The sequence below is a fragment of the Rissa tridactyla genome, chromosome 5 (genome assembly GCF_028500815.1).
Source record: "Rissa tridactyla isolate bRisTri1 chromosome 5, bRisTri1.patW.cur.20221130, whole genome shotgun sequence".
Taxonomy (NCBI): Eukaryota; Metazoa; Chordata; class Aves; order Charadriiformes; family Laridae; genus Rissa; species Rissa tridactyla.
The window spans coordinates 10962994-10987164 of record NC_071470.1 but is presented as its reverse complement, the minus strand read 5'-3'; the positions used below and the strand labels follow the sequence as shown (position 1 = coordinate 10987164).

Genomic DNA, 24171 nt, shown 5'->3' with positions numbered 1-24171 from the left:
CTGCCTTCACTGAAGGTATCCCGGGTTATCTGGCACCCGTGAGGCTGCGGCAGTCACCTGCACGAAGTGTTAAAGGCTGACTACGGCATATGGCTTACTGCATTTAGGATCTACTGGGCTACACCTTTTCGGTCTCATGTGGCCACATGGTTTAAAACAAACAAACCCTCCGCTCTGTAAATTTGTAAATTCATTACACGGATATTAATTATGATAAAACATGTCTTGGCAATCCAGACTTCTTGGTCAAATTCTAAAGGTCCACTTTTTAGATTCACACTTGCCTGGCTTTGTAACGAGGAATGTCCCCCACCATTTTCTTCCTCTTTGTAATGAGGAATGTCCCCCATCGTTTTCTTCCTGTCAGACCTAATGAGTCTTCAGTTTTGGATCCCATTTCTTTTAGTCATTAGCGTGTCTTAGTCAATGATCAAGACGGTGCTTCCCGTACTGTGCATCGCACATCTGTATTCTACCAGCCATTCCCATTGTTGTTTCTGTCTGATGTTGCCCAGATCTCAACAAGGCTACAAATTCGTTTGCTAAACCTCAAATCTATTATCTTTTAATTTGATGCTCTGCGTTTTATAGACTTGGGAGTGAATTTTCACTGTGTGATTGCCCAGCTTTGTATTTCTTACAATGCGGTTCTTTGCTGCCAATATTTCCTAGCGCCACTGCAGACTAATTGGTTTCTTCACGTTTGACAATTGTTTTCACTTTATAAACTGAATTTATCATTTTTTCTTAATTATTCTAGCAGTTCTGGAGCAGACCCCCTTTTTCCTATGATCGTATTAATTAAGTATCTTCAGGCTTCTCCAGAAAGTCTTGCTCTTAACACGTGACCATCTGTAAGTGGTCCATTGCCACCATATACCGAAATCTTCATTTGCCTCTAGATTTGCTGCAAATACATATCTCTAGAGATCCATATACAGTTTGCTTCTTCAGCATTCTTTTATTTTGGGCTCTTCCAAAATCTTTTTTGAAGTGTAATTCCCCAAACCACATGCTGCTCCAGCAATGGAGAGTGGAATAGTTCCCTTCCTGCATATAATATCCGGAACACCTGTGGTAATACTTCTTATTTTCCTCCTTTCAGTAGGTTTACATGTTAATTTAGAATCATAGAATCATAGAATGTGTTGGGTTGGAAGGGGCCTTTAAAGGTCATCTAGTCCAACCCCCCTCAGTTAGCAGGGACATCTTCAGCTAGATCAGGTTGCATCTAGTTTACATCTCGTTTACTTTCTAAAGCCTTCAGCTATACCAAGACAACTTCTCACACAATGCTTTCCAGTTTATTCTCTCTCTCCGATTAAAAAAATATAAAATCACTTAGGTGGGGTGTTTTGCTTGTTTAGGTATGTGCAGATTTTCCTATTTGAATAAAGCAGTGGGCTCACTTCCATAGAAAGAACAATTGGGTAAACTGTCCTTTGAGCCTAGAAAAGAAATGATAAGAGAGAGAATATGATAGAGATGCATGAAAACATGAATGGAACTGAGAAAATGAATAGAGGCCAATTACTCAGTCTTTCACAGCATGAGAACACATGAGCATCAGTTGAAACTAGTAACACTTTCAAACCAAAACAACTATTTCTTTATGTGTAGTTGGACTGTAGAACTCATTGTCATACAACACTGTTATTTGTGAAATATTTATGAAATAAATTCGTAAGAGAAAACTTCCCAACTGGCTATTTACTCCAGAAGCCCTCAGATGCCACAAAATCTCAGTATGGGCTCGCCCCGTTCTTATATATTCCCAAGGCATTTGAGTTTGGGGTCACTGTGAGAGACTGTACAGGACCGAGTGGAATTTCAACAGTATGGCTCTTCTTCAGACAAGTACTATTGATTAAGTCATTATTTCACAATTACATATAACTAGAAAACATAATTTCATTTATTCATTTATCTGGGCATTGCAAACGGACGTGAAAAATAGGTATTTGAGTTGAAGGCAAAATATGACCAGCATTTCTTGTAAGACCTGTTTGAATGGAGCCCGCTGAAATAGTACGCTCTCTCTTAATGATTTTTAAGTGAACAGAGTTAGCAGCTGGGCAGCTCGGCTTTGGACTGACTCCAGGCAGGGAGCCAGAAGAACGATGTGGTTGCAGGGGGCTGAATCCCACGTGCATGCGAGCAGGCATGTACGCAGAAGAGGAGCCAAGCTGGAGCAAAAGAGGAGATGTACAGCCTGATCTGGGCTCTCTGCCGCTGAATAGGGAAAGTTTGTTCTGTGGCATTTTGTAGGCCGACACAAAGAGCGCTTCGAAAGTCTAAGCTTTTTAATTTGCTGCAGGTGCCAACCAATGCAGAGCAATTTAACTTAGGAGTTTTATTTCTCAAGTTATTAATGGCAAGCTGGTGTAAAGATGTCCGTTAAATAGTATCACATTTTAGCAAATTATTTTGCATGAAATAACAGTGGACCTGTGTCTTGGTCCAGTTACTGAGGAAGATTTTTAAAATTGGATGAGTGCAAACTTTTAATTTTATTTATTTTCTAAATTCCCGGTGTTTCTTTGCCTTTATTAGATGTGCAGCCCTGCCCCTCACATCTCGCTGAATGGCATCAGCAGCCGCCCTGGTTGGGTGGGAATAGACAAACTTTCATGCACCTCTTGAATCTCATAGGAAAAAATTCAGGCATGAGGTAAACCTGGTCTGGAGCACACCTTGATAATCCCATTCCCAACATCACAGAACCATAGAATGGTTTGGGTTAGAAGAGACCTTAAAGATCACCTAGTTCCACCCCCTGCCATGGGCAGGGACACCTTCCACTAGACCAGGCTGCTCAAAGCCCCATCCAGCCTGGCCTTGAACACCTCCAGGGATGGGGCAGCCACAGCTTCCCTGGGCAACCTGTTCCAGTGCCTCACCACCCTCACAGTAAAGAATTTCTTCCTAATATCTAATGTAAATCTCCCCTCTTTCAGTTTAAAACCATTACCCCTCATCCTGTTGCTCCACTCCCTGATCGAGAGTCCCTCCCCATCTCTCCTGTAGCCCCTTTAGGTACTGGAAGGGGCTATAAGGTCTCCCCGGAGCCTTCTCCTCTCCAGGCTGAACAACCCCAGCTCCCTCAGCCTGTCCCCACAGCAGAAGTGCTCCAGTCTCTGACAATCTTCGTGTCCTCCTCTGGACCTGCTCCAACAGGTCCACGTCCTTCTTGTGCTGAGGACTCCAGAGGTGCTCACAGTATTCCGTCCCTGGAGTGCTACATCCCTGGTGTGTGTGGTCCCTCCAGCTGCTGTTTCACTGTGTAATTGTCATACGTGGTAGCCATGCTGGTTTGGTGCTGAGGATGGTCTGTAAATCCTGTGAGAAATAGCTGTCCACTGGCTGCAAACAGAGGGACTGGGAGAGCCCGCTGGAGTTGATAAGGCTGGAAGTGGAAGGTGCAGGCAGGAAGCCTTCATCTCTGTCCTTCTGCTCTGTCTGCCAGCTAGATTTCGGAGCAGGACAGTGATTTCTGGCTGCTAAATTACAAGCCTTCTTGCCCCAAACCAAAAGAGAGCCGGTTCATTTAACTGAGACCAATATGCATCTATGGAGAGATCCAAAAGGGTATCTAAATACCCTGTGCGTGGCTGTGCAAAGGTAGAAGAACAAAATGCCATGCCTGCAACTTCTAATGACACGAGTTGCAAATAATCCTTAGGCAGCCATCATCCACATGCTGTCAGCACAGGGATTCTCAAGTACAGAGGATTTATAGTTTTGTGTTCAGAAATTTATGTCTAACTGAAACTTTTGAGAAATTTAAAGCAGGTGCTGCTTTTCAGGGAATACGTCCTCTTCTCAACAGCCTTGCGGCTTACGTTGATGTATCTCTCCATCTCTGGGTTGGACTGTGTGTGTTCTTCCAAGTAAAAGTTGTGGGTTTTTTCTTTTCTTTTGGGGTCGATGCATTTTTATGGTTCTTACAATTGACCAGGTACAGAATGTATCTGTATGATTTTTTTTTGAGACAGGATAATTGCATTGTAGTTATAGTATAAGCACATTTTTAAAAAGAAAAAGGAGCAGGTTTTACATTGCTCTTTGAAAGCAATAAGAATAAATTTGCTCAGCGGTAACAATAAGTTATTTCAGATTCTGACATTTGGTATTCAGCATCAGCTTTGGAGATTAGAATGCACTGAAAGAAACCGGCCAATGGAAAGCTACTAGTGGTGTTCATTTAAGCTAAATTAGTTTAAAAAATGTCAATAAATAAATAAGTAATGTGAGAGCTACAAGTTTCCTCTTCAATATTCAAATTAAGTTATGCAAGTCTCAGCAAAGAAACTTTTAAAACTTTGACGTAATGTAAAAAAACCCACCTGTGTACAGTGCATAAATATCGAGGATACTCTATATCCTGGAAATATCAGGAAAATGACATTCTAAACTGTTATATAGACCAGTACGTATTTTTTCAGCAGAGCTCTCAAGCATCCCTGATGACAATTAAAAAGGCCATTCTTTAAGCATAATAGCTCCATCCCCACACAACTCCCACCATGCATTGCACACAGTAGATCATGAACTTGATCAGAAAATCAAGAGAATAACACGCCATCCCTTCCTCCAAAACCCATTCCAAGCAATAGGTACATGTGGGCATGTTCTCGCCGTGGAACAGGTGCCCAAATCCTTAGTTTCTTGGGTAGTTGCTCGGGTAATGCTGACTGTTCCAGTTTTCTGCCTGGGAGAACTATTTGTCTAGGAATACGGCTTTTGTAAGAAGAAAGGAGCAGCCTCGAGTTAGAAAACACGTTATCAAATTAAGAAGCTATTCTCAAGTAATTTTCTACCAGCACCACGGGACGTGCGGGAACAGAGCAGAATTACCTCTCTCACACTATCTAATAAAGACTGGTTTGCTCTCTCCAGCTCTCATTTACGCTGGTGGAAACACGTAAGATTTCAAGCCAGAGAGTTGCACTGCTAACGCGAAAGCTCGGGAGAACTTGGTGAAACCCTTGCCTTTCCGCTATGGGTGCACCGCCAGTAATCCAGGCGGGAATAAAACTGGCATTCAAAGCTGCCCACTATGCCAAAATGAGGTACCAGATGAATTCCATTACCTTCTGCCAAAATCCAAATGGGCATAAATAATGCGTAACTCAATGAGGAGACTGACAAAAACTATTCTAATTTAATAACCTGATTATAAGGAATCTCTGCACGTACTTTTTGTCTTCATAATTCAATCTAGAAACCTGGTAATGTTTTGGGGTAATACAGATAAACTTTATGCGAGGGTCTAGTCCCCTGGGCAACGATGGCAAGCAAGACTGATCTGACCTGAATCATTTTAGAGGTCCATCACTGCTACTAAAGCACGTCTTCCCTTGCCAGCTGCTCACCTAAGCCGTGCCACTGATTATGGGCTATAGGAAAAAAAAAATAAAAATCTTTGTTTTACATTCTATCTGCTCCAATTTTCTGCAGCTCCCAGCAGCGTGCTCATGTCAGGGGTCCGTCTATGTACCCCTGAATAGAAGCTGCACAGCTGAACTGGGTATTGCTGAGCTGCAGGTGTTCATAGTAACACAAGACAGAAATGAGAGGTCTCCTTTGGAGAATTTTCTGTGCTCAAGAGAGAGTAAAGCAGGAAAATAGCTCCACAGTTGGTTCCTTCCTTCCTAACTGAGAATGATTCTTTGAAATATTTCAGGAAGCTAATCCATCAATAAGTGTTCCTTACTCCATGTGCTCCTTCCAGAGAATTTCTTTTAACTCTTTTGCAAAAAGTTCACTTTCAGGGGCTGTATGGTATGTGTCTCTGCAGTAGCCAGGGCTGTAATTTCTCCAATTCACCCTACCAGAGGACAGATACTATATAGTATAGTACTTATTTGACTCATCTTACGCTTGATATAATTCAAGAGTACCTTCTTGTAACGCTTGAGAGAAGATTACTTCAACAAGGAAAATAAATGGTGGCAAAGCTCTTTCATCCATTCATCTACTGCATGTCTCCCGCATAAACTTCTTTGTGCGAAAGCGGGGACGTGGCAGTGCACGTGAGCATGAGCAGACGTGTTTGTGCGCATTAAAAGAAGCTGGATTTCTCCTCCTTTGAGAATTTGCCTCCTCTAAGGCAGGCTTATGCCAAACCATTAACATTTAAAACTTACGACTAAACCTTACAATTAGGATATCTTTAAGAACTACAAATGCATGAGATGCAGGGTTTGGGGGCTGGAGAGGAAAAAGTTTGCCTTTTGGAGATGTTTTAGCTTCTCAGTGTACACTTGGCTCATGATCTCATTTCTTTGCAACAGTAAGGCTTCATAATTAGCTTGTATAAACAAAGTCTTAACCTAGGACATAGATTTAAAAAAAATAAAAAAGAAGGAATGTTTCAAAATTCACAATAAGTTTTCAAAAGTTGGCAACGCTGATGAGAACTCAAGTCGATCACCCGCAATTGGAAGTCATGCAGTAAATTCATGACCTTGGTCACTTTGAGGGGAGAAAGAAGACGAGGTGGCCACTGCGTTTCAGCAACGTGAGCCTCAAGTTGGTCTTTTTGTCTGGAGTCAGAAGTTGCCCTGAGTGTTCCCGTGCAGCTTTCACATGGAGAAGTGCTAGACTTGGCTTGTTTTGCTCATAACGTAAATACCTTTTCTTTCTTTTCTTGTTTTTCAGCAACAGTTGGCCAAGAACATAAAATTTGGGCAGCCTCCACAAATGACAGTTTCTGCGAGGACAATGGGGGAGGCAAACGCTGGTATAGTAGAGGACGTGTTGCTCAGTAGCCCCATGGAGATCGAGACTCAGCAGGACGCGGTGATCTCAGACAGCGGTAATAAAGTAAGCGCTTTAAATCGACATATTCATGGCACTATAGTGGTATTAAAACAGGAAAGTTCACTGGGGCTTAACAAATGTCTCCGGTGAGGCGTAGCTGAGCGCAGCGGGCTGTTTTATGTGGGTGGGATCTCTCAGCTCGTGCTTCTTGGACCGGCGAGAAGCGAGTGCTCTTGGCACCCTGAGCCGGGTCCCACAGAATTACTGGTTTGAACGTCTGCTCTGAACTTCCAGCAAAGCAGACATCACTCGCAGCGTAGCTAGAAGACAGGAAATTTTTTTTTTCCCGAGACAGAAAACGTCTTGAAATATGGACTTCCCCGCATGGAAAATCGTGCACAGTGTCAAATGGCAAAAAAAAGAAAAATCGTTCCAAAATGAGAGGGGTCTGGCGCCTAAATCCATAAAATCCTCTGTCTTGGGTAAATATCTTTATTTCTCATGGAGAGGAACTGAAGGCAAAGAAGGGGGAGAAACATTTTGAGACTCCTCCCTAAATCCAAATGCCCAGTATAATTCAAATAATTATTCAAATTATCCATGAAGATTTTGATACTGGGAACTGTAGGCGTTTGGGTGTCCAGAAAGCGCTTGTTCAGGCAGTGAAGAAACACGGCGAGTGACGGAAGCTCTCTGCAAATCCTCCACGGCGAGACTGGTTCTGTGTGTTGCTGTAACGGCTGAATGGAGCACGGGGGACAGAGGGACACCCTTCCCTGCCTGGAGGAGGCTGACTTTGTGCCTGGGAACCCTTGGGGAAGGCACGCAGGAAGCCACCATGTGTGTGCAGCCCCTGAGATCCTGGAGGGACAGCAGGGCATGGGGCTCAGCCGGTGTTTGCTGGCGCTAGTGCCAGCTGTGTGAAAGGCAAAGGCAGTAAGTGTCCTCTGCAGCTCGTGCTTGTGTTCAGCCAAACACACAGAAAGGTTTATGGCTGAGGTGGCCCAAATTCTTCATCAGTCTTTGAGGGGCAATATAGCACTTGTGTGACCACATCCCTCATGGCTGTGGTCAGATCTGGCAGGGAGCCAGGTGTTTGCCTACAGGAAAGCTGGGGAGGGGCTGTTCGCAAGGGCATGTAGCGATAGGACGAGGGGCAATGGCTTTAAACTAGAGCAGGGAAGATTTAGATTAGACATTGGGAAGAAGTTCTTTACAATGAGGGTGGTGAGACACTGGCACAGGCTGCCCAGAGAGGTGGTGGAGGCCCCATCCCTGGAGACGTTCAAGGCCAGGCTTGATGAGGTTCTGAGCAACCTGATCTAGTTGAAGATGTCCCTGCTCATTGCAGGGGGGTTGGACTAGATGGCCTTTAGAGGTCCCTTCCAACCCAACACATTCTATGATTCTATTTGGGTAGGACCTGCACGGTCACGCCTCTCCCTCAGCAGTCCGGAAGGATAAAAATGCAGTCAAAGTAAGGTATATTCCTCGTGCTTCACAAACACTCCCTTCTGAAGCAATCAGTTAAGGTGAATCAAGACTAGCCTGTGCACAGTAAAAGTGCAGCGTGATTTCGGACAGGCTTTGGCTCTGCACCCTGGTACTAGGCGAGACTCTGTGTTTGGTACCGACGTACATTCTCCGCAGACAGCCTTCTTGCTGGGTCCTGCAGGAGACCCGAATGTCACCTCGTGACCTCCAGCTTGATGGAGAAAATAATTCCAGCACTAGAAAGACTCCAGAGTATTTTTGTGTAATAAAGTGGGAGAGATTCAGTCCTTACCACCTCTACTCTTTTAAATATTACGTTTTGAAACTAAAATTAACTCTCCTCTGCAGAGTTCTTTATCCAAATACTGAAGGAGCAAACATCCCTACTCAGAGGAGACTGCAGACATGGTCAAACCAGTTGTACCTGCATGGGGTCAGCCGGAGCACTGGGCTTTTTCTCTTACTGCGCTCAACTCACTATTGCTTTATCAGAGATTCCTGGTGCACAGCACCTTGCCTGGTTTCTGCTCCTCTCTCTGCTGTTGGCCTTGTAACTCCTTTGCGTGGTTACCTGCATAGGTGCTGGGGGGACGGCGTGGCTTCTGCCAGGAGTCAGCGGCCAGGACCGCCCGGCGCTGCTCTACTTCAAACAGGTCTCCCGTTTTGCTTTGGGACTCCTGATTTTCCCGACCGAGTAACTTGGATGGATGGCAAGAGTTCTGGGTTTCATTTAACCTCTATTTGTGAAGCTGATTTTTCAGCCTTTATGCTAACGATCATGGGCGCCTGGTGTACCAGGATCCCAACGTTCATTGGGCTATGAAGTAAAACTGGGATATAATGACTAAAACCAATGTTTCTGGGTGGGACGGACGCTGCTTCAAGCCTTGCGCCTTAAAAATCCCCTCCTGTGAGATGGCTTGGAGAGGGTCGGTAGCTCAGGAGTCCTGGGGACTGGTGAGCTCTGATTTGCTTCGTAGGAAGGGGAGTCGCCAAGAACCTGGAGCCGAAACTCTTTGCGGCAGAGCTGATGCCTGGTCAGGGTCCTGTGTTTTTTCCTTAGGCGTAGGTCAGGCGGAAATAAAGTTATATGGAGCTGACTGAAAACCTTCAAAGCTGTGCTTTTTCTTTTGATTTGGAACCTGGCTATCTTGTTAAGGAAGCGTGAGTGTTTTGCCTTTTGTAGTGTCTTGAAGCAACTGCTTCTGTAGAGACAGCAGTGATCCAAGGAGCAACAAAGAGAAAATCATAGCATTTAGGAACAAGAGTTGTTTATCCGTCAATCCTGCAGTGACGGGAAACAGGGTAAAAATCCTGCTCTAACTTGCATGTTTTCACAAGTCCTTTAAACTGTATTCATTAGATCCTTTATATTTTAATATCTAGCTGTGGTAATCTTCTTTTTTCTAGTTCAGTGACACTCCAGATTTCTTGAGACCAATGAATTTGCCTGGAACGGGACACGAGGTGGAAGAAAAGGTAACAAAACTTTTACACTCAGTTCGCACCACGTTAATTTCTAATTTCACTTATTAGAAGCCTGAGTGCCCGTGTTTGCTTTAACGCACGTTTCATTTTCTCGTGACCGTCCAAGTTTTTGTGAGCGATGCGCAGTTTGGGGGCCGGTAAATAAGCAATAACTGAGATTGAGAAATCTGTAAGAGCTGATGGGAAGAAACAGCAGAAGTCGGTCCCTGCCAGTCTTGCAGCATTCCTGCATTTGATGTATTAATCACAGAGCCATAATTTTCATAAGTACTTCTACCACTTTGTTATGCCTACAAGTAATTCAATAAGCGTATGCAAAATGTTCCATCAGCTTTTAAGTAATTGGTTGCCTAATTAGCATGTGTTTAACCTGGGAAGATTACAGAGCCGTCTTGGAAACAATGTATGTGATTTTCTTTCCTTACAGAAGATGTTTTCTCCCTTCTGGGTTTTCGTTGTTTTTTTTTTTTCCTGCCTTCTTTTTCCACTTGGATTGTGCCAAATGCCAGTCTCAGGATGACGGGGCTCATGCCTTACGGGAGAGACTGATTACAGGCTCACTCTTGCACGTCTAGACATACAGTGCCGCTGCATTTACTCATGAGAGGAGTCTCGCTATATCGCTTTGTATTTGCACTTTCCGAACCCAAATACTTAAAGGGCAAGAGAAAAAAGCGCCAAGCCAAGCCAGAATTGTCTTGTTTTATATTTTTTTTGCCGTTCTTTGGCACGAGCCTGGACAACTCCACGTGACTGTGGAGGGAAGGTTTTCCGCAGGCACCGCGCCAGCCTGAGACCCGACACCATAATCATCTCCCATGCAGATAGTTCAGCTCTGTAGCTGTTCTGATATAATGCTTAGATAAGTCAATCAGATTTTCTCTTGCCGAAAGTGTATAATCTAAATTATTTAAAGATGCAGACATTTTTTTCCACAGTAAGCAAACTTTAAAATGTCCCGGTGTTTGATGTTGCTTAAAACTCTGCCTCTGCCCTTCCTGTTCCCAACAACACCTGAGCAGAGATAAACTGTGAAAAAACTTCAGTTAGAACGGTCTCAGTAATTTTTAAGTGAAAAGTATAACCACATCTAGTACTGGAAACAGGAAAATATTACAGCTGTAACTTCCATGTCCAAAGTTCATGATTTGTATAATGGAAAAACGAGGTTTGAAATAATTTCTGCTAATAACTCCTCTGAATTCAAAACTGCAAAGGCGTGTGTGTATTATTTATTTATTTATTTATTTATATAAATGGTACAAATAGTTTAATAATAGCTTTTTGGGTTTGTGATACAAACAGGTCACTCCGGTCAGATCGTCTCGGCCAAAAAGACAATTTTCCTGTTCTGGCACGATTGAAACAATCAATCTGGATGCAGTTCCCCAGGCCGTTGCTCGTCTAGACAACAGTGCAGCTAAACACAAGCTGTCGGTGAAGCCAAAAAAGCAGAGGATGTCAAGAAAGCACAAGAGATTAACAAAGGTATTGAATCACTGGTCAAACAGCGAGAGGAAGGGGGTTGCTTTTGAAGCTGGGTACAAAATAACCATAACGGGGTGCACCAGGAGTAGCTGTAGACAGAGGACTGCCTTAAGCCGTGATTAACACTGTTGGAGACAGCTATTGAAAGCTTCTTTGACAAATCTTCTGTCTTCAGGGCAAAACAAAAAGCACGCTTCTTTCATTTTGTCTCAAAATCAAGATAGAGACCTAAAGATGAAACCCTAGCCGGAGAGAAGATGCCAAGAAGTTTTAATATGGCCAGTTGAGACAAATACTACTTACATCTGAGGTGCTTCCACTAGGATTTTACACTGGGAGAGCTTTCTGATTCTAGTTTTCCTAGTAAAAAAATGTAGGTCAGAAAGGTCTGAAGGATCTCTGCCGCTGTTCATGCTGCTCTGGTACAGGCAATCAGATAGTGCAAAATTTGTGTGGGGAAATAAATGGGTTCGCTAAAACGGGCCCGGGTTCTGACAGTGATAATAGCGTTGTCTTATAAGAAAGAACAAGAGGTAAGTAACACAGCTCTTGCCACAGCTAGAGTGAAATATCAAATCCTCACTTTGTACACTTACTGTGTGGCTATTTTGCTTTTTATCCTGCATCTTACCAGTGCTTGTAGACAGGACAAGGCTATTCCACTAACGTGGGGTTCAGGAGAGGCCACTGTCCGTTCTTCTGCACCATTGTATGTGCATTTATCACTCTCGCACCGAAGAAATTAAATCTAAACCTCTTGTTTTTACAGAATGTTTAGCTGGAGCCAAACGGCGGCTCGACAAATGGTAGCTAGACAGGGCATTAGCTGAGCTGTTTTCCTCACAGAAAGGGCTGGGACTTATTCTTCAGGCGCAGCTCATCTTCAGACCATGTCGCTACAGAGACAAGGAACGAGCTGTGAAGAAAATGTGCGTTGGGTTTATTGCAGGTATTGCAGCCCCGTGCCAGGGCTGCGGGGCCAGCACGGAGAGCCCAACAGCAGTCGGCGGATGCCTCGGTACGGCACCGTATTGCTGGGGAGCTCCAGGTTCTCTGTCCATGCACGGTCCCGCGGTTCCTGCAGTAGACCCAGAGCCTCAGCACAGCTAATGAGGAAGATATCCTGGCTCAGGATTTGTCAAAAGCAACCGAATTGTGTTTCCCTGAGCGGTTCTTTCCTGGCTAGCGTGGCAGAGCTCTTTTCTGCAGGCAACAGCTTCCGTCTCTGCAAGTAACAGCTAGATTTGCCATGAAAGATCTGGCAAAACAATCCCCTTAAGCGGGTGCTAATTATTTCAGGCTTAAAGCATGGAGCTCTAAGTAGTAGAACAGGCATATGAAACTTGTGCTCCATTCCTTGGGCATCTGTAAATTTGAAATGGCAGGTCTCAGTCTGCATTAGCTCGTGTACGCCAAGCGGTGATTCAATATTTAGCATTATACTATTATCACTGTTGGGATGTTTCCTTTCTTTTAAAGGCTATTATCCAAATAGGTGAGAAGTGTGGGATCTATGATGATGTGACCCATAAATTGGGGTGGGTGCATTGGCTCTGGATCTCAATCAGTGGGTTTTTCCTAAAAACAAAACAAAACAAAAAAGTTGCTTTGTATTTGCAACGAATTGTTTGTTGACTGTAAAGAATAACAAGCCAATAGGCGATATTCAGTAACTCCAAACTTGTCTCCCAATTTTAGGGATCACAAAGTTTAACAATAACAGAATTTGAGCCCGAGGACCTAGAAATTCAGCTGTATGGAGACAGATTCCCAGGTTATAATGGACACATCATAGCAGACAAGCTAATCCAGAACAGAGATGAGCAGAAGCAGCCTCAGCCGGCAGAGGAGAAAAGAATTGAAGATCACTGGGGGATCTTTGAGGCTGAAAGGATAAGGCAGATTGTAGAAATGGAAGAACAAAGAGAAATGGAAGAACAAAGGTGCCAAGAACTTGAGCAGATGCAGAAAGACCAGGAGAGAAGGCGTTGTGAAGAAGAGAAGAGGCAGTATCTCCTTGAAGGAGAGACATCTTTGGAAATAGAAGAGCAGACATGCCATAAAGAGGAGAGAAGAGTGCTGGAGGCTGAAAAGAGGCAAGAGCTGGAGGAGCAGAGGCACCAGGAACTGGAGAAGCAGAGGCAGAAGGAGCTGGAGGAGCAACACGGAAGAGAGGTGAAGGAGCAGAAGCACCAGGAACAAGAGGAGGAACAGAAACAAGAGCCGGAGAGGCAGAAGCTCCAGGAACAAGAGGAGCAACAGAGACAAGAGCTGGAGGAGCAGAACCACTGGGAACAGGAAGAGCAGAGATATCAGGATTTGGAGGAACAGAAGAGGCAAGAGCTGGAGGAGCAGAAGCTCCCGGAAAGGGAGAAGAAACGTCAGGAGTTGGAAGAACAGAAGAGGCAAAAGCTGGAGGAGCAGAAGCTCCAGGAACGGGAGGAGCAGAGACGTCAGGAGTCGGAGGAGCAGAAGAGGCAAAAGCTGGAGGAGCAGAAGCTCCAGGAACGGGAGGAGCAGCGACGTCAGGAGTTGGAGGAGCAGAAGAGGCAAAAGCTGGAGGAGCAGAAGTACCGGGAACGGGAGGAGCAGAGACGTCAGGAGTTGGAGGAGCAGAAGAGGCAAGAGCTGGAGGAGCAGAAGCGCTGGGAACGGGAGGAGCAGAGACGTCAGGAGTTGGAGGAGCAGAAGAGGCAAGAGCTGGAGGAGCAGAAGCGCTGGGAACGGGAAGAGCAGAGACGTCAGGAGTTGGAGGAGCAGAAGAGGCAAAAGCTGGAGGAGCAGAAGCACCAGGAATGGGAAGAGCAGAAGGGCAAGGAGCTGGAAGAGAAACAGAGACGAGAGCTGGAGGAGAAGAAAAGGCTAGAGCTGGAAGAATTAAGGCAACAGGAGACTGAAAAACAGTGCCAAGAGGAAGAAGAAAGAAATTGGCTGGAGGAACAAAAAGAACTCAAGGAACAAAATAAGGAAGAAAAACAGAGAGGAGAGCTGGAAGAGAAAGAACTTCAAGAAGTTGAAATAAAACTAAAGCAGGAGAAAGAAGCGGAGAGCCTCAAAGAACAGAAGAATCAGGAGGAACAAAGGCAGCATTTGAAGGAGAAAGGAGAAAAGACAGAGAAGGAACAACCCCAGCAAGTAATGGATAAGAAAAAGAAACGGGAAGAGCAGAGAAAACACAAGCTCACAAAACAAATGCACATGGAAAGTGCAGAGGGTGTCCCACAAGATGAACTGAAGCAGAAAAAGGAACAAAACAGACAAGAATGGAACAAGCTGGAAGAGCAGGAGGTAGCCACAGGACAAAATCTTCAGCAAAACCAACAAGAAAAATCCTTGGAACAGCAACAGGACAAGGCTCAGTTGTGTCCTGCAGGGGCCAATATGCATCCCGTAGAGGAGAAGGTCCAAGAAGGATCAAGACCTCAAAAACTCAAACAGCCAGAAAAAGGGAATAAACCAGCAGAAGTCCTAGCCCAGAAACTGAAGAGAGAAGTGGAAGCTCAGGAGCAAAAGCGGATAGGGGAAGAACTTAGGTGGCAAGAGGTAGACGAAAGGCAGACTGCATCCAGACCCTTCACCTTTCAAGTGTCTTCTGGAGATAAACAGATCATATTTCAGAAAGTTAATCTGAGTCCAGTCATGCCCGCCAAAGGAGAGGGACTCTCTTCTCCATCCGTCAAAGACTACAGGATGCATGCGTCCAGCAAGGGCTCTCACACGCTCCCGTCGTCTGTGTGCGTGCCCCATACAGCTATTTTGGTTACTGGGGCACAGCTGTGTGGCACAGCGGTTAACTTGAACCAGATAAAGGACACAGCTTGTAAATCGTTACTTGGCTTAACGGAAGAGAGAAAAAATGTGGATATTCCTTCACCAGAGAAGGCCCAGAAAAAACCCCAGGAGCCCAAACCCAGCAGCAGTAAAATGAAATACACGCAAGAGGCACTGAACAGCCAGGCTGTACTGGCAGAGTGGGCTTCTATCCGCTCCAGGATCCTAAAGAACGCAGAAAACAGCAAATATAACGAGAGAGACCGAGTAAGCGCCTGCAGACACAGTGATGACTGGACACCCCGAGGACGGGGTGGTCCCCACGGCAACTTGAGGAAAACCCTCTCTGCGAATGCAAAGTTCTCGATCACCCCAGCATGGCAAAAATTTTCAGAAGCTTCAAAAAACAATTTGGAGGCGGAGAATGTAAGTGCGGCAAAAGGCAATGAAACGGTGTCCGTGGGAAGAATCACTGGCCCATCCACCGATTCGAAGGAGGATGCGGCCCCCACTTTTAAGGATAACTTAGCTGAAAAGGCTAAGGAGAAAACGGAACCCCGTAGTGAAATGGCAGACAACACAGAAGGCTGTAAATTTGCAAAAGATCTTCCATCTTTCCTTGTTCCGAGTTTTCCTCATTCTCCGGGTAAAGAATTACCCCAGGCAGAACTCCCGGGTGCTCTGGAAAACCAGCAGAACAACGGCACAAAAAAAGCAGATAAACCAAACGGGGAAGAAAATGTTTCTCCTTTTGGGATAAAGTTGCGAAGGACAAACTACTCTTTACGTTTCCATTACGATCAACAGGCAGAGCAGAGGAAAAAGAAAAGGTACAGTGCAGGGGATAGTTTTGAGGGTGTGCCTGACCCACTAGTCACAACAGAAGGTGAGAAAGAACCCGCTGTTTTTGCTCCCCAAGAGAGTACATCCCCTGGCACGGGGAAAGCGAACGTCACCGGTATTTTAAAAGACTCCAAAGACTCTCCAGTGACTGTGGTGGAGATTTCACAACCAGCGGGCACGCCGCTGGTCCTGCCAGCCACTGGCCAGGGTGCTTTAGCCCCTCATGAGAAACCAGCATGCAAGGCACTGGTCCCACAGAAGCCTGCCCTAGCTCCAAAGCCCGCCAGCCAGACACCGCCAGCCTCCCCTCTCTCTAAAACCTACCGATCGAACCCAGCGGATGCGCCAGGGCAAAGGCTGGTTAAAGCTGAATCCGACGGCGGCTGGAGGAAAGAAGACAGAGCAAATGCGGTGCACCCCGCGCCACCCAACGAGTACAAAAACGAAGAGGAAGAAATCAGAGAAAAGAAGTCCTTTTTCCCATCTATAAGTATTCCATGGAGAGAAAAAAATGACAAAAAGCCTGAGCCACCGAAGAAAGGTATGTATTTTTCAAAGGTCTTTTAGCATTTCCACAATGAGATACTGTAGGTCCAGAGGAAGACATTTGGTCTTAAGCTATAATTTTTACCTGGTGTGTTATTTGCGGAGTACCGCTACTTTGCTTAGGGTTATCTGAATGAATGGGACTTCCCATCCCCACAATTTAATTGGGAAACACACAACTCAGCGTGACCAGCGCGACCTGCTTAAGAAAGTTAATTTCAAGGAGGTAACTGGAGTGCGCGTGTGTGATTTCCTTGGTGGAGATGTTACTTAGTCAGAGGATGGACTCTGTGTTCCACGTGTAACGGTGTCATCAGAGCAGAGGGAGTAATTTTTATAATTTACGTGACATTGTTTCTATTTTTTAGGGGAATATTATCTCGCTTAAAAGATATTAAGATCTAGGTCCCCTTTTAGTGCCTGTCCTGGGCAAATTCTCTATGTAACCCAATATAGCTGGGCACGGGAGTCCACATTTCAGAGGCACTCATCAGTGACAGGAACAATTACAGTAGGCACAGTGGCTCTTCAGAGGAGGGCTGAAAGCCCCTGTGTCCTGCAATTCTGTCCAAGTGGAAAAATTACCCTTTTAGTGTAAGGACACTCAAAAGAGCAAGGCAGGAATTCAGCATTTAATTGGGAAATCCCAATATTTTTTTTCCATTCTTGAATTTTGCAAGCATCAAGACACTTCTAAAACCATATCTCAGTGGCACTGCGGCTTATTTTTTACAATTTTTTTTCTTTTTTTTTTACACTTTTTCCTTTCAATTCCATTCTTAAATGAGGATTTCTGGAAATCAGTTGGAGGTGCCGCTGCCAGGCGTGGGCCAGTTGAAGGTTTCCGCGCTCACTGAGCTCTGCAGGAGCATCTTTGCACCCCAGTGCTGCTCTGGGCCACTCCTGGCTCCATACTGGGTGCTAGCCCCTGTTTCATCCAGGGTACAGACAGTCAAATGTTCAAGTGGTCATTAGAAAAAAAAAAACAAAATGCACCACATTTTTTTAAGAGGGGCTGCATTTCTGGGAGTACATCAGTTCAGCCCCCCTTCTTTTTGGATGAAGTTTGGACGCTCTTTTTCCCTTAAATACAACTGGAAAACCAGGGAACTGCAGTTCCTAGTGGCATTTCATCCCTTTCATCAAGAGGTATAACTAATCAATGCATACGTACCCCTTAAGTATCTCGTGTAGTGGGAGTACATGTAGTAAATTAGGCTGTAGCTCTAAGAGTCTGGGGTAGGCTTTTTCACAAAAAAAAAAAAAAAAAAAAAAAGGATTAAATTTGGACAGCTGTATGAGTGTGTTGAATTAGGTCTTATTCTTGAGGAATAAAAACTGTCTCAGGATTTGACATGCAGTCCAGGAATGGCGTGGCATTCAATGGGTTTATCTCCGGAGCCTTCACAAGGTAGAGAAGTTGTACGGGTTTGCTTGAGACAAGAGACGTGCGTTACTTCACCAATTCTTTTCACGTTTTCTTTCAGAAAAGCCCGTCCTGCAGAGCAGGCACTCTTTAGACGGCTCTAAATTGATGGAAAAGGTTGAGACTTCGCAACCACTTTGGATTACGTTAGCGCTGCAAAAGCAAAAGGGGTTCCGCGAGCAGCAAGCTACGAGGGAAGAGAGGAGACAAGCCAGGGAGGCGAAGCAAGCAGAGAAGCTGGCTAAAGAAAATGTAAACTGTCTTTAGAAATAGTGATACCATAATTATACCTGTTTGCTAGTTTTATTACGTGAAAGGGATTTTATTTTATTTTTTTTATGTTTGGCTTGTAAGGCTTCACGAAAGCTAAAATGACAGCGAGTAAAAAATAGTCTGAAAGTCTTTTGCAAAAATCCTGTGCAATAGCGTGACAATTTTAGTGTAAACTCTGCTGCCTTAATATCAGGTGGCAGTTAATGGCAATCATGAGCACAACCACCGCGCAGGTGATGGAACAGAAAAACTGAATGCAGTACCATCCTTTCAAAGCTCGAGTAAATAAGATGTTAACGCTTGGGGAATAACTGCTGAAATACTCATTTATAGGTGAATATTAGTAAGTTTGAATTCATTTTTATCGTAACGTGTATTGTTTGGGCAAAATGTAGATGAATGAAAGAAATGAACCGTCACGCGAAACATCCAAACACCTAAAGCAGGCACTGAATCCAAGTATCACTTCTTTCCCGTTCTCTAAATTGCTACTTACTATCCGTGGTTTTCTATTAGCAAGGAAAGCACTTCTACTGACGGCACAGGAGTGATGCCACGCAAGCCGTGATGCCGTATAGATATCACGGATGGTAAAAAAGGGAGATTTTGTGGATAACCAGGTATATTTTGATGTTTGTTATGAGACCCAAATTTCTGAGGGACACGTGCATAATTACAGCCATAGATAATTGTCGTAAGAGACCAGTTTTAGAAGTATCAGTGTTTTGAGTCTTCGTTGAAAAGGAAGGTGAAGGAAAGGACGGGTGATGGATAAAAGCACCAAGTGCGACATCTCTCACGTGTAGCCACTCCATGACAGATTGCTTCTCGTTTAGAAGTTTCCCTTCTCTGTTCTAGGCTGCTCTAAGCAATCAGCCAGATAATAAAAGCAGCAGCAGCAGCAGCAAACCAAGCACGCTGCAGAAATCTACAACGCAAGAAGGGGAGAAGAAAATCGAGACTGCTGTGTCAAGACTAGAAAGGCGGGAGCAGCTAAAAAAGTCGAACACCCTCCCAACTTCTGTGACAGGTAGAGTGAGAGTTCCAGATTTACTCTGGGAGCGATGCACTTCGGAAATGGCGTTGCATGATTCTGAGAAAGTGAACGAACAATTTCCCTCCCCCGCCCATCTGTCCCCCATAGAATAACAAATGCATTCTGCGTTCTTTCACCACGGAGCAACACAACTTGTCCCAGTCTCGTGTGCTGGCCATTGTATGCTGGAAGTACATAATTTTAACAGGTTTTACCAGGTTATTAAGGGCGCACTACTGCATTTCCTTAGAACTGCCTCAGTTCAAGTTAAAAAAATCAGTCTGTTTCCCCAAGCCTTATCCAACAGTATTTTTGGAACATGACTAATGCACATTAGAGGGATTTGATTTACTGTAAATTGCAATCGCAGTACTGTTTTGCCTTTAGGTTGGGGGTTAGCACAGAGGGGGAGCGATACTTAATGTCCACAAAGTGTATTTGTCTAGAAAAATAAGCATATTGTGTTCCCACACCTCCCAGTTTGCCAAGGAGACACACTCCCCCAGAATAATGGGAATGAGTGGTGTCATTTCATTCAAGAAATGCAAAACATAATCGATTCAGTAGAAGGTAGCCTGTCACTTTGAATTTAGGGCTTTTCCCTCCCAGTCAAGTATTTGGTATCGAAGGTTGGAACCAGAACCTACTACTTTATCTGTCACTTCAGTTAAGCTGAAACAATTACACATTCAAAACGCAGGCAGGGTAAAATAAATACTTCCCCAAAGGGCATAATATTTGGGGTGGCGTAGGGTGGTTGTTGAAATAGAGACTTGCCAAGTATTTCCCTAGCCAACACCAGTCCTCGGCAAAGGGACAGGTGTCAAACAAACCTTTTTGCAAGTTGCACAGTTAATAGTGTGGGTTTCTTAATCCACATATTATCTGAATCTATCCGGTACCACTCCCAGCCAAGAATTATGGAATGCAGCTATTGAAGGCAGTAAGGTTTATCTGATTTTTTTTTTATCTGATCAATGCTACTCTGGCATTACAGGCTGTTCCAAGCTGAACAGCCCCCACACATTCTGTTGGTTCAGCAGCTGCATGTCCACACCGCAGCTTCACGCCAGCACAGATATCCCTGAGACGTTCCCTTGCAACCTCTGGGGTTGGACTAGGTGACCTTTAAAGGTCCCTTCCAACACAAACCACTCTAAGATCTCACACAGATTGCCCCAAACTTTCCTGCTCCCCGTTAGCCTCCTTCCAGTGTCCAAACTGGTTTTGGAGGTGGGCAGCTGGAGCACCTTCACAGTGTTCCTGTCAACCTCCAAGAGGGCTCTACTGCAGCCCTGCCCCACCAGAGGCAGCAGTGTGGTGTTACGCTGCGCGTGGTCAACTCCAGCAGCAATCAAACTCCAGCAACAACAGATGATGCCAAATTAGAACAAAGAACGGCCAAACCCCACTTATTCTTGGTTGGTCTGCCTGCACTAGAGTAAGAGCTTCCTGAGGAAATTCCAGAGGAATTAGCAATTTTGAGTTACCTCAAGTGAAAGCACAGAACCGTGCTGGCCCTCCAGGAAATAGTGACTGTATTTCCGTGTGATTCCGTGGCGACATTTGGAGCCAGGCAGCCATTATCAACAAGCACTTGTTTATTATGGATGACAGCACTGATTTGGGTTTCCCACCATTAGGAGAGCATTTAGGGCAGAAGGGCAGGCTAGAACAAGTTTAAAATAAAAATTTGCCGAGTCTTCCTCTAAGGACATTAAAAAAAACACCAAAAACTTGAAAAAGTTGTTATGTATCAGACTTAGACTTGAGTCTTGTAAAACAGGAACTGATAAGAGGGTGCAACCTTTAAAATAGCACAAATTAACATAACCTTTAAATTAATTAGTTTTTCAAAGTGTCTGTCTGCAGCAATAGCTGCCACTACCGTTCATTTACTTATAGATAAAAATACATGATTAAAGATGTACTTAAAAGAAAAATAAGCAAACTTTGCCATCCATGCCATTTTAAAGCTTTTTAAAACATTCAAAACCTGAAAATGAAAGGCAACGAAAAGCAATTTGGACTGAGTATGAACATTTAACAAAAAAAGAGCTTTTTGGCTCATAAAAAAGAAAATGGGGAGGAGGAGGAGGAAATAGCGAGGAGTTATTTTGTAACTAAGATTTTGAGAGTCACTCCCCTAGCTTTCAGAGAGGACTCATTTCTACCCAGGCTGCCTTCAAGGGCATTCGCTGTCTCAGAATTAACTCTGTCAAGTCACGTGTTAGAAATCAGTTGCTTATTCAACTCATGCTCCTGCTGAGACAGCTGTTTGTCTGAAATGTACTGTTTTAAAGAAAATGTGACAAAGGGCTATCGGAGAAAGCTGGATCATTTCTTCTTCAGGAGAGTCTCATGGCATGGGAACGGTTAACTGAGGTAGAAAACTAAAGGACGGCTTTCTTCTCTGTGTTTATTTAAGAACTCTAATCTGAAGAGGTAATCTAAATCCTACTGAATACAGTTGGGTTACACGTGCATTACCAAAGAGAAAAAAAAAATAATCCAGCTTTATTTCCCACTGTTTGCTACATTGCAGATGTAACTAAAGACGACGACTGGCAAATTGCAAATGTTTTCTCTGGATCCCACAGAGATTGAAAATTTTGTCCCGATTTTTGTGAGTTACGTCACTCAGAGTCACCTCTGAAAAAAGAAGCTCAGCCCCTCCTAACCTGATTATTTTGCAAATACAATAAAAACTAAACTTCAACTAAAAGAGTTGGGAATAAATCTGAAAGTGTTAGATCAGAACTTCTTCACAGAAAAAGAAGCAAAATCTCTAGAATCCTGCAACAAAGTACAGGGTTCAACTAATACCTTTTTTCTTTTCTTTTCCCCTCCCCAAACCATCAAAACCAGTGGAAATTTCAGATTCTGTTCCGTCAACCCCCCTGGCAAAGGAGGTGGCCAAGAGATTCTCCACGCCTGATGCGAACCCTGTGTCCACAGAACCAGCCTGGCTGGCGTTAGCCAAGAGGAAAGCAAAAGCCTGGAGTGACTGTCCACAGATCATAAAGTAAACTGTAACATTACATCTCTCTTGCTCACTATTAATTGCTTTCTTTTTATTTATTCAGCTTTTTACACAAGACAAAACTGAAAATGCATGTATTGAAGGACTGAAAACTGAACTGATTACCATTTTGCTCTAGCTCACTGTAAAGTCTACTCGAGTCATATATTCCATTGCTTTGACAAATAGCTAAATGAGGTCACGGCAAAGATTTCAGAGCCAGACCCTCTCAAAAATTTAAGTATGCTCAGATACTGGATGTAAATTTTAGCGAGTATCATAAAAAGGGCCAGAACTTCAGTTCAGAAGCTCCTTAAATTCTGTGGGTATTCGGTTCTGGAATTTTAGATCTCTACACTTAAATGGAGATCTCAGAAAAAATTTTTCAACACTCCATTGTTGAAAATTAAGGCAAGATGCATGTTCCCTTCTCTTATTCCTAATTTATTTTTTAAGTGTTAAACTGTAAGAACTGTCAGTTCTACCTGGTATTTGAAAGCTTCTTCCCTAATGAAGAACTTCAGGAGGTATCTTTCCACCTGCAAGTGACAAGTAGAAAGACGGAACCGTCCAAACGCTGAGGTAATTTCTTTCATCACGGGATTAATACACTATGTCTCCATTCCCTCAGTCCTAGGAAGAAAACAATTCATCCTACTTAACAAAAAGACCATTATTTACGCAAAAGTCAGAAAGAAGCCAGGGAGCCAGTGGTTCTTCTAGTCATTTAAGCACATCACTCTTTGTGCTTGGCCATATTTAAGATGCACAGAGACAGTGATTGCAAATCACAGCTTTAAGTCAGTCGACTGGAACGCAGATTAGTACAGCTTTTCCTGTGCTCATGTAGCTGTAGAATCAGTCTCGGTGAGCTCCCAGAGGAGTAAGACTTTCAGAACTGAAGTTAGCGGAGAACTGAAAGCTAAGTCTGAGTGGGGTCTCAGGAGTTTCACCTCTGCACTCTCCCTCATTTTACTCCATGTGCAACTGCAGGTACCTCAGACAATAACTTCCTGTACTTTGACCCATACAGCCAGAACACTTCAGAAAGGTGTTTACTTACCCCATCTCAGGTATCTGCTGCGGCAATTGAACACTTTATTACTTCTTGTAACTAAAATAGAAATCTTCACCCCCTCCCTCTTACAAAAAAGGATAAAGTCCGTAATGTAATAAAAATTTTACTGTCCCAAACACCTCGCAGAAATAGCTGGCTCTACACTTTAAAAAGTCACCCTAGTATAAAAATCTGTAACACGCCCGAGTTTGTTTTACAAGGAAGTCTTTAACAAATTTGAACATCTCCTTCTTATAACCATAAGGCTCCAAGGAACCTTTAAGCCTACAACAACATAAAGGGAGAGATTTTCATGAGAATAAATTGCATCGGTAGAGAATGATACCACATATGTTTCATGGAAGTACTTCGGCCAAACTGCTGCATGCAGCATGAGGAGCAGCACTTTAAATTATGCACAAAACAGAATGAAACCTGCCGGATCCTCCCATTCCAAGAACTAAAAAGGGCTTGTCAGCAGAAGTCATTATTGAACACGCTATTTCCCACCAAACAGAAAGCAACGCTGCAGTGTCATGGTTACAATAGCACAAACACAACAAACACGTTCAATTGAGCGGATGTGCAGCAGCAAGATTGGGCCTTTTGGGTCTCAAGCCACCAGTCTTGCTCAGTTTCATATTTAAAACCAGAATCTCTAAAGTAGCTTTTTACCCTTAATGTAAGTGTTTAAAACGTTTTATAGAGAGATGGGTCAATGCTGCTCTCAAACGCTTGGGAAAAAAACATACTTAATGCCTCCAAAGTCCAATCTCTACGCAAGCTTATCTGAAAAAAGAATTGTGCCCATAATTATTTTTGCTCCACTAGCACCATAAATTAATGCTTGTTAAGTGAAATTTACACTTTTTCCGAGTTTATAAGCTTGTAGTATGTATTTGTAATTACAAGAACTAAACTGCCTGAAATCCATCTTTATGATTCTTTCTTGGGAGAAGGAG

General features: G+C 43.9%; 1 protein-coding gene across 3 annotated transcripts in view; it reads left to right on the top strand.

The window, feature by feature from the left end:
- The window catches only part of CRACD (capping protein inhibiting regulator of actin dynamics), a 140725-nt gene extending 117288 nt beyond the window's left edge, over nucleotides 1-23437 (top strand). For all 3 annotated transcript variants that reach the window (XM_054204080.1, XM_054204081.1, XM_054204082.1), the window contains 7 exons: nucleotides 6664-6828; nucleotides 9670-9738; nucleotides 11053-11235; nucleotides 12934-16390; nucleotides 17883-18073; nucleotides 18953-19124; nucleotides 21999-23437. In XM_054204080.1, coding sequence (XP_054060055.1) covers nucleotides 6664-6828; nucleotides 9670-9738; nucleotides 11053-11235; nucleotides 12934-16390; nucleotides 17883-18073; nucleotides 18953-19124; nucleotides 21999-22159 — 4398 coding nt within the window. In that variant the 3' untranslated portion in view covers nucleotides 22160-23437. The remainder of the gene's footprint in view (nucleotides 1-6663; nucleotides 6829-9669; nucleotides 9739-11052; nucleotides 11236-12933; nucleotides 16391-17882; nucleotides 18074-18952; nucleotides 19125-21998) is intronic.
- Nucleotides 23438-24171: the final 734 nt, after the last annotated feature.